The 10,912-nt window shown below is 43.0% G+C and overlaps 1 protein-coding gene across 3 annotated transcripts in view; it reads left to right on the top strand.

Annotated features, from left to right (window-relative positions):
- The first annotated feature begins 1,407 nt into the window (after positions 1–1,407).
- The window catches only part of LOC140205171 (uncharacterized), a 54,497-nt gene continuing 44,992 nt past the window's right edge, over positions 1,408–10,912 (top strand). For all 3 annotated transcript variants that reach the window (XM_072272468.1, XM_072272467.1, XM_072272466.1), the window contains exon 1: positions 1,408–1,748. In XM_072272468.1, the coding sequence (XP_072128569.1) occupies positions 1,625–1,748 (124 nt within the window). In that variant the 5' untranslated portion in view covers positions 1,408–1,624. The remainder of the gene's footprint in view (positions 1,749–10,912) is intronic.

Below are 10,912 nucleotides of genomic sequence, written 5' to 3'. Positions count from 1 at the left end.
AGATTTCAGATGGCCGAGGGGAAGAAGCTGTTCCTAAAACTGAGTGTGGCTTCAGGCTCCTGTACCTGCTCCCTGGTGGTAGTAATGAGAAGAGGGCATGTCCTGGGTGGTGGGAGTCCTTAACGATGGAGGCATCGCCTTTTGAAGATGTCCTATAGTCTTATAGTTTGGGGCTGAGAAGGAAATGGATCAGCCATAATGAAATCACAGAATGGCCTAATCGTGCTCCTACATCTTATGATCTTATGTCGTCGATGGTGAGGAGGCTCGTGCCCATGATGGAGCGGGCTGAGTTTACAACCCCCTGCAGCTTTTCCTGATCCTGTGTATTGGCACCTCCATAACAGATTGTGATGTAACCAGTCAGAATGCTCTCCAGCACATATCAGTAGACATTTTCTGAAGTCTTTGTGACATTAAAAAATTTCCTCAAACCCCTAATGAAATATAGCCGCAGGCATGCTTTCTTCTTATTTACGTCAATACGTTGGGCCAAAGATAGATCTTCAGAGTTGTTGACATTTAGAAACTTGAAACCACTTACCATTTCCACTGCTGACCCCTCAACGAGGACTGGAGTGTGTTCTTCATCCTTCCCCTTCCTCAGGTCCACAGTCAATTCCTTGGTCTTATTGATATTGAGAGCAAGGTTGTTGTGCAAAACTACATCAATGCCAGATGATGTTAATACACCCCTCATTCTTCAACTAAGTGATTTATCTTTCTGCACATGTTGTTTGTTTCATATTCCAGTATCTGCAGTTTTATTTGTTTTCTCTCAAAACAAAAAAGCCGAAAGGAAGACAGATTCGCTTGTCATCTGTCAGACACATGAAATATGAAAGGTTTCACCGCTTGATTTGCTTTATGTATTTCATGCCTGCACTTGGGAGCTCCCAAGACTTGACCTAGAGAGCCAGAATATGATACCACCAGGGCTACAATGTTGCTGAACATCAGACACCCTTGCATTTTATCAACACCATGATTGCTACCACTGGTATTGGTATGTGACAATAATACCAATACTGTACCAAGATTTAGTGACACGTTTTTGTTTAGAAGCCATCCAGACATATCATTCCATAAATAAGTATATTCAGGTTGCAAAAATAACAGAATGCATTTTATAGTGATGTATTTAGATAGGTCAAGTGCAGGCAAACAAATGAAGAACAAGGGCCAGACTAGGTAGATTGGTTACGGATTGCCAGTAGAAAGGTCTCAGCGCCAGCTAATGTTAAAAATTCCCATCACGGAACGCAGGGGTCCCTTTGGTCACAGGTTTTATTTTGGTAAAGGGTCGAGCATGAGAGGCGCTGGATCGGCAGCAGTCGCCGCCTCCCGAAGCACTGAATGATTCTCTCTCTCCGAGGATGAGCAGGGTCACCGTCACCCCGCAGCTCGTTACCCAGACACCGCTTTCCGCCCATCTCTGTAGACTGCAGCCTCAGTTTTCGATACGTCCTTACAACATTAAGGGCAATGCAATGTATACGGCCAGTCTTGCGGAGACAGCGGTTGACAAGACTTAAATTAAAACATATTCTATGATGATGGGTACTTACCCGAACAAACCACGTGAAGAATACGAAAGTGAAAGCAATTGTTTTTTCCTTCTGAAATGGCGGCGGAGCTGGGTTTTTCTTCCAGCCGCGCTTGGGCGGGGTCGCGGCGATACCGGTGGTCAGGGGCTTCGGGACCCCTGGTGTTGTTTCTGATTGTTGTGTGGCTCACCCCTGCGGCAGGTAAGGTGTCAGAGTGCGGTTACTGCTCTCCTCTGGGTAAAACTGGTTTAAACGGCGGGGCATAAAATGGAGTCTGGCTAAGGTTTCCTTTAAAAGATCATTCTCGAGAATTGGACAAAGAACCTTAAAACTTTTGTAGTGTGTTTATTGTCAATTCTTTCAAGTAAAACGCGGATGGGTTATTTATTTTATGGCAACACACAAAAAATGTTGGAGGAACTCAGCAGGCCAACCCGGTTAGGGATTAAAGTGCAGTCGATGTTTTGGGCCGAGACCATTCAGCAAGAGCGTCGACTGTATTCTTTTCCATGGTTGCTGCCTGGCCTACTGAGTCCTCCAGCAATTTCTGAGTTACTTGGATTTCCAGCATCTGCAGATTTTCTCTTGTTTGTGATATTTCTTTTGTGGTATGATTATACATTTTAAACTACGCTCTAACTAGAGTGCCCTACCCATAAAAACGTTTTCCGCCTCTAAAATAGGATGTTCAGGTTATTATTTCATTTATGTTGGTTAAATTTATATAATTGGGCCACTTACGGATTTGGTTGACACCAGTCAAAATTTGTCATAATTCCAGATTGGATTGTGAAGTGGTTTTTGTTTGCTGTAATTTGTCTTGATGAATTCCTCTCCCCTCTGTGCCCGTTTTTACCCCTTCTTTGGCAATTCCTCAGGGTAAAAGCTAACTTGCAACCCCTGTATTTCTGAGGTATTGTTGAGGCCAATGTGGTACCTGCAAACTCTACCCAGGTGGAGTAGGAGGTGCTTGCTTTGACAGGTTGGTTAGTTGGACTGGAGGTATTATACTCCTTCTAGATTTGATCATGGCTTTAGCCTACTCCCAAAGTGACTGGACTCTTAAGTGATTTCCCTATTTTAATTGGTAAAGGGTGAGGTATTCTCGTTAAAACTTGCACCCTTCAACCCTGTGCTCATTGAATCAAATTGTCTCTGGGTAGGTTATAGTCAAAGAAAATTCTTTTGATATCCTTCTTGGTAGTGTGGAGACAGTCAATTGCAGTGTTAAGCAGAACTTTAATTTTGCACCATTTTCTTTTTCTCAAAATGTTTTCTCCCTTATTCTACTCTTTCCCAACCCCATACCCTCTGAAATATCTCCAGCCTTCAATTTTGGCTCTAAATCATTCCAGAGTTTACTCACTGCATGGATAGTGGTTGCATTTTCAGCTGCTGAAGTTCTCACTTTAGAATTATCTCAAAAAATTAGGGATACATGGGAAGTGTTTAAGTGTTAATATTTTAGAGGGTTGGTGGGTTTATAGAAAAGTACAGGAGGGGTGGAGTGAGACCATGGCAAAACTGCAAATCAGAAAATAATCTAAAATTAAAGTAGTGCTTAAAATTTTGTTTGGGAAGTTTTACCTTATTTGAGTAAAAGAAGATCTTCTTTTGCATGTCACACCACTGGTGTTTTGGGCAGCAGTGAAAGTCCTCCATTTCTGGTAGTGTTCAGGGCTTCCTTCATCATGTCAGTAGCTTCATCTCTGTTTACTGTCAGTCATGCAAGTCCCAGCTGGAGACTCAGGAATACTGTCGCACTCAGATGTATTAGGATTCTTCATTGCTGTTTCAAACAGTTTTGTTTGATCAGTCAAGGTTGTTAGCCCTGAGCTGAACCCCTGAACCTGGAGGATCAGTGGACCACTCATAGTCTGGCTTCTACCCTTTGACCTGTATAACATGGCTGATCCAACAAATAGCCAATGTTTAAAGCCCTGACTTCAGCCGCTGTAGTTCTCCAGGTCATTAAGGCACATGAGCCTCCAAACCACGTTAAGGTTGGGGTCCTTTTGGATTATTTGAAAAAGTAGCCAATGACTTAATTTAAGATTCTAAGTCATTTGTGTGTTTTATGTGATTTAATGTATTTGGAAAAAAATCACTCCTTCAGAATACCTTGGGAGTATCTTTCCTTTATTTCACTATATAAATGCAAGGATTACCAAGTACTAATACATTTAAAACTGAAAAGGCTGCACGCAGTTGTTCAGAAATCCTAATGCTTGTGCACCATCTACACTCTAAAGAGTGTGAGTTGGTTTGTGTTATGTGGCCAAAGCTGGGGATCCAATGTGAGAAAGTGCTGGGATACCCGTAGTCAATCTGAAATTGCTTGGGTTCTATTCCCCGTACTCTTTCATTGGAAAAATATTATAATACTGTGTAACATGTGAAACAAAGAAATGAAATTGCTTTCATGTTAGTAGACTAGCATCCAATGATTTAGAACATCGGTGAGGCTTGCACCACCAAAGTTCCGAGGATGCCAGGTTATCTGAGATTTATATGTTAATAAAAGTGACATTTTCTTTCGGATTGACATGAAAAATACCTTTTTGTTTAAATAGAAAATCTTATCCACAATACAGCACTGAAGTGAACAACTGTTAAATTGACTCTGGCTTAGCAAAGCTCCCACATTATACAGTTGGGGTAACAGAAATAATTAGAACAGCAACCTTCACTTCTGTCTACAATACGATCCACATTCTCTTGTCTACAGATCGGCCAACCAGCAGGGCAGAGAGGAAAAACTTCCTTGACATTATGGAAAATAGCATTTTGAATAGCTCTCTAGGAATGCATCCCTCCTGTATTGCAGGGGTGCACCGTAATTTGCTGTAAGTAGTTCGGTAAGATGACTACCAAATAAAGCAAAGATGGGACCTGTGCTGTAGCCCAAGGCTGATTTGAATATAGCTTCTGGCACGTTGCTACACGGCAGCCATACAGTACAGAAACATGTCCTTCAGTCCATCTCGTGCCAAGATGCCCATCATAGCTCATCCCATTTGCCTGTGTTTGGTCTGTATCCCTTATACATTTTCTATCCATGGACCTGTTCAAAATGTATTTAAATTGTTATTGTACCTGCCTCAACAACTTCTGCCAGCTTGTTCCATATACATCTGACTCTGTGTGAAGAAAGCCCCTCAGGTCCCTTTTAAATCTTTCCCTTCCCATCTTAAACCTATGTCTTTCTCTCTGATCCCCTTTCCTTGGGAGAAAGGCCTTGTGCATTCACCATATCCAGAGCCCACATGATTTTGTCCACCTCCATAAGGCTCCTCTCAGTCTCTTAGGTTCTAAGAAATAAAGTCCTAACTTGGTCAACCTCCCCCTATAGCCTCAGACCCACATCTACTGGTGTAGCACCCTGTTAAGTTTTTAATTGCTGTGCTGTAGATATTTCATCTTAGCAGTTCTATAAGCAGTCTGTTCTGCTGTCAGCCTTTTTTGGGTATGGGCTGAAAGAAGGGGCTTTGCTCTTCAACTTAGGAATGTGGTGTCAGCCAATCAGGATGGTGGAATTGGGAGAAGGTTCTAGAGAACGCTGGGCAGAGAGGATTTTTTTGAGGGACACAGGTGTGGGTCGACCTCTTTTTGGCGGGAGCTGGGAGCAGACAGGAGGGAAGATGGCTGAGGATGCCGTCCCTGTTGCACAAGGTGCTTTGTGCAGACGAATGGTTTCAAAGAGGAAGGACCAGTACTCCCATGGGAGATCCCATTTGTTCGAGTTGGATTTTGAGGGACATTTGGAAGGTGGTGTGTCCTTTCACGCAGACTAAGGGTCCAGTGCATGAGTTAGACAACTGCAAGATGAGCTCCTACTTATGTGCACATTTGACTGACTGGTTATGATGGGCCCTTTTGTTTTTTTTCAGTCTTTAATAACTGTTAGGTTAAGTTAACATTCTTAATTATATATTCTTTCTAATTGTATGCAGTGTACGGTCTGTTATTTCTTGCCAGCGACGATGGGGTGGGGGGGGGGCAGTAAATCACACAGTATTCAGACAAACTGGGATTCATGTGGGCGAGACACCCCAACCTCTTGGGTTCAGCAGGATCAAAGTTGCATACACCCTAGACGTACGGAGCCTGGGAAAAATGGTTTCCTTGCCGCAGAGTCCAGTGGCTGTTAGCAAGGGGCCAACAAGCTGACTTTCCAGAGGAGCCCAATAGAAAGGGGTTTCATTGCAGGGGCTATCATCCTCGATTGAATTCATTGAACGTAGTGTGATTGCCCTGAGAATTGATAAAGTGGGTTTGTGTTTAATCCTGTGTTTAACTACTGTCTAGGAAAGTGATTAAGATACGTGATTGTGGATGGCGCAGGGATTAAGCGCTGGTGCAATTCAAAGATACTGCCCCTATCTGATGCTTGTGTTCTTGGACACCTGCAGCCCAGATGAATTATTGATAAGGGTTTTAAGTAACCTTGAAATATTAGGGGAAGTTGATCATGGGACGGCAGTTTGACCGAATGACAGGTATAGATGTGGTTTTAGTTCAGACTAGCAATGACTTGATGGGAGTGGATCTGCCTGGTATCATTGGGGTCCCAGGAGAGGCAGGGGCACGGGCTGTCCATGCTTTCAGAGAAGCGGAAGTGTAGGCGAGTGCGGAATTGGACGTTGAGTTTCCTGTAGCTGAGAGCAGAGACTTTAAAGAAAAGTTGCTCTCGTTTCTACAGAGTGAGGAGAAGGACTTGCCTGATGTGAAAGATCTACTGAGCCCTTCAGCTGTTGATGTAAATTCTGAGCTTGTTTCAGCTATTACATTAGTGGTTGATAAATGCAGAAGTATATCTGTGACAGCCGAAGTTGTTGTAGGTTGGGAGTGTTCTCTGGGGTCAAGCCCACACCCGATGGGAGGAAGAATATGAGGCTTGGGCTGAGCAGACCATTCATTCAGTTACTGGATGAATGGCACTGCTGAGATAACATAAACAAACTGAGACTGGTAGAGAGTTCAAAGGGGCCAGCGGCTGATATGGTGAGGTTCCTCAAGGCAGAAAATCCATTGGCCACATCAGCTAATTATCTGCAAGCTCTGAAAGATGCTTTTGGCACTGCTGGAAGTGCAGCGGATCTTAGGATGAAGTTTAAAGACACATTCCAGGAGGAAGAAAGGAGACAAGTTGTCTGACTACATTTTCAGGTTGGGGAAGCTGCTGCACTGTTTGTGCCACAAAGGGGGCTTTCACCTGTCTGAGAGAAATTGCTTGATGGAGCAAGTTGTGAAGGGCACATTGTCACATGACATAATTGCTCTACGTATTCTAATGACCCACAAGATGTGGTATTCTCCATCGTTTACATTTTTCCATTTTTAAAATCTTTTTATTGATATATAATCTTCTACAGCTATATAATACAGAAGTTCAGCAAATTAGTATATATATAATTAATAAAGCTGGAAAAAACCTTATGTATGCTAATGAAAGAAAAAATTATATAAGAAAAAGAAGGAACAAAGAGAACACCAACTAACTGAAAAATAAACCACTAAGAAAAAAAAAACCATTAGGAACCAACTCCCGGAGCAATACGTCTTACAATCATTTTTATATATATATAAAAAGAAAACAACAACCGCCAAATCACATTTATATAACATAAAATTGGAAGGAAACCATTTAAATTAATTCAAATTAAATGATAATATTTGGCAAAAGAGCCCCACCTTCTCTCAAAATCGAATCGGGGATTAAAAGTTCTGCTTCTAATTTTTTCCAAACTAAGACATAACATTACTTGGGAAAACCATTGAATTAGTGTAGGAGCAGAGGTATCTTTCCACTTCAATAAAATAGCCCTTCTTGCCAACAATGTAACGAATGCAATTGCATGTTGGTTTGAAAATGAAATACACTGGGAATATGATGCGGAACTATTCCAAATAGAGCAGTCAGTGTATTAGGTTGTAAATTAATTTTCAAAGCTTTAGTAATTGTAGAAAATAAAGATTTCCAAAACGATTGCAATGAGGGACATGACCAGAACATATGTTACAAAGTAGCTACTTCATTTTTGCACCTATCACAATAATTATCTATATTAGGAAATACAAACCCCATTTCCAGAAAAGTTGGGATAATTCCCAAAATGCAATAAAAACGAAAATCTGTGATATGTTAATTCACGTGAACCTTCATTTAACTGACAAAAGTACAAAGAAAAGATCTTCAATAGTTTTACTGACCAACTTAATTGTATTTTGTAAACATACACAAATTTAGAATTTGATGGCTGCAACACACTCAACAAAAGTTGGGACAGAGGCATGTTTACCATTGTGTTACATCACCTTTCCTTTTAATAACACTTTTTAATCGTTTTGGAACTGAGGATACTAATTGTAGTATCCTCAATTGGAAATTTTGTCCATTCTTGCTTGATATAAGACTTCAGCTGCTCAACAGTCCATGGTCTCCGTTGCCTGATTCTCCTCTTCATGATGCGCCATACATTTTCAATAGGAGATAGATCTGGACTGGCAGCAGGCCAGTCAAGCACACGCACTCTGTGTCTACTGTTACGTACCCCGTAACTGGGTTGCCAAACCAGCAGAAATGGACCACTTAGTTGGAGTCTGGTTAACAGAAACTATTTAACAGAAACTAATAAAGTTTTATTAAAGAAATAAGTAACACAGTATTCTAATCATAAGGATATAAATGCAACAGGTTAGCAATGATAAAACACACATGCACACAGAACTAGGGTAATAGGAATCACCCAAGCTCTATCGCAGTCTAGGGGTAAAATGATCAGTCTTAAGTGACACAGAGTTCAGTTCAGCTTAGTACAGTTTGCAGTAGTCGCCCTTGTGCCGTTAGAGATAATATACAAATCTGATTCAGACAGACCTTTAATGCTCTTCGCAGTTAGCTTTCGGGCAAACCCTTTTAATGTCTTCTGTGGTCACCGACTGTGACCCCCTCCGTTCTGGATACGACCGTTCTTCCGCGGTGAACCCGGCACCCAGGCAAGGGCGGACACACGCACCAGGTTCCCGCCGATCGTACCTTTTCACCCTGTGCATCTATGGTCAGTTCCCGCGACCAGACCTCCAAACTCCCACCAACTTGTGGGGGCACTCCGCTCTTCCAGGGTCTCGTTATCTCGTGATCTCGTGGTGTGTGTCGTGCCTTAGCGAACCTGTTCTTTTTGTCCCCCTGCTGGGGTATCGCCTGTCCATCAAACTTCAAACAGTTCAGGTTCAAAGCAACCGGTCTGTCAATATTCTGAAATGTGTTTCCTTCTCGTTAATTTCTCTCTCTTATTAGCATTTTGAATGTTTCTCCATTGTCTGTCTTAACTCTCTCATCAGCATCAATCTTCTGATAACTTGGTTTGTGGTCACACCCCTATCCTTCAAAGGATTTTTACAGGGGTAAAAATTATGAGCATGAATACATTATTAGATACACACTAATATGCAGGGTCATCAGCTGTTCGGCTAATACGGAGAACTTTAAGTTTTCAACACCTTGACAGACAGTCAGCAATCACATTATCCGTTCCTTTTATATGTGTTATTTTAATATCCTCTAAGACCAGGCTCCAACTTAGCAACCTTTTGTTTTTATCCTTCATAGTGGCCAAAAACACTAGTGGGTTGTGATCAGTGTAAATTCTCAGTGGTTTCCGTCCCAGACAAGTATAACAAGGGCCGTCCCACACAAACTTAGCATTCTTTGGCAAGAGCTTAGTAAGAGGGAGGGTAATATCCGCAAAGTTTTTGCAAAACTTCCGATAGTACCCCACCATACCCAAGAACCTTCTCAGGGTTCTCTTGTCTGTCGGGGTGGGGACTTCAGAGATAGCCTGCACCGGTTCCAGCGGCCCCTGTCTTACCACAAATCCCAGATAAGTGATCTTTCCATGGCCGAATTCACTTTTTGCGAGGTTCACTGTCAGGCTGGCTTCAAACAGCTTTTTAAACAGCTCCTCTACTGCCACGATGTGCCCCTTCCACGTGTCACTCCAGACCACTAAATCACCAATATACGCTTCTGCGTTCTTTAGCCCTTTTGTCACTGAATTAATCATCCTACAGGGGCGTTGCTTACTAGGCTGACCTGATGTGACAACAACACCATGTACCGGCTCTTTGCATTGCCTCGGGACATCCATACATACGTGTACGTGCCGGTTAATTATCTTTCTCAGCGGCTCGTTCTGTTCGGGGGCTAAGTGAGAGAACTCATCAGCAAAGTTGGCCAAAACAATAGACTTCTCCCATCTGGTCGGCACCATAATTATCTTTTCAAAATGGGCTTTCCCCTTATCAGGTGGCACTCTAGCCTCATTAATTTTCGTGATAACACCGACTAGGTCTGCAAGCCTATCGTGGCAAGCTGTTAGCATATCAATAGCCTGTAATTGTGTTAGCTCATGTCTACAATAGTCAATAGCATCCTTCCTCCTGTGCGCCCAGTAGAACTCTTTCATGATTCTATTGACTGTTTTCCTCACCCCAAAATGTCCACCGAGGGGTATCTTGTGGGCCAGGTTAAAAATCTCATCCCCATAAATTTTCGGCACCCCCCTCCCCCCCCATTCCTCATCTGCGGGCACGGTACGTGGTCTCCATTTCCTCATTAGTACTCCCTCCTTCACATAATAGCCCACTGGCTCCCTTTTTAATTCTGCTTCGGAGAGAGCTGTCTCCGCCAAAACCATCAGCTCCTCATCTCGCTCCTGTGCCTGTATAAATTCCTTCCTTGCTAATGACAAGTCTACCTCAACGTCCGTTTCACTACGCCCCTTCTTCTCACTTTCTAACCTCCTCCTGGTACAAGGCTGGTAAAAACGTCTCAGCTAAATCTATATTTGCTTCGGCAGCCTTTCTGGACATGCGCTGAGTCACTGCGCAAACGGGATAAACCTGTGAGTCCATGGGCGGAGCCTTAATGCTGGCAGGCTGGCCTGTCAGTTTTACTGCTGAGAACATACTTCCGCTGCTGAGGTCATTACCGAGTAAGACCTCCACATCTTCCATCGGTAGTTCGGGCCTCACCCCGATCGTGACCGGTCCGGAGACCAAGTCGCTTTTTAGGTGTATCTGGTGCAAAGGTACTGCTTCAGTCCCTTTCCCAATGCCTTTTATCACCCTGACCTCCCCAGTCTGGGTCTCTGAACTAAAGTCTAAAACACTCCTTAAGATCAATGACTGATAAGCCGCAGTGTCTCTCCAGATCCGTACTGGAACCGGGTTTAACCCCTCCTTCACCGACACCAATCCGGCGGAGATAAACTTCTCGCACCCTTCCTGAACTTTATCAGACCTCTTCTCCCCTAGCGGTTTGTTTGCCGGCGCAATACAGCCAGTCGGAACGGTCGTTTTTC

This window comes from Mobula birostris, chromosome 11 (genome assembly GCF_030028105.1).
Source record: "Mobula birostris isolate sMobBir1 chromosome 11, sMobBir1.hap1, whole genome shotgun sequence".
NCBI classification, from domain to species: Eukaryota; Metazoa; Chordata; class Chondrichthyes; order Myliobatiformes; family Myliobatidae; genus Mobula; species Mobula birostris.
This window is presented reverse-complemented; position numbering and strand designations above follow the sequence as displayed.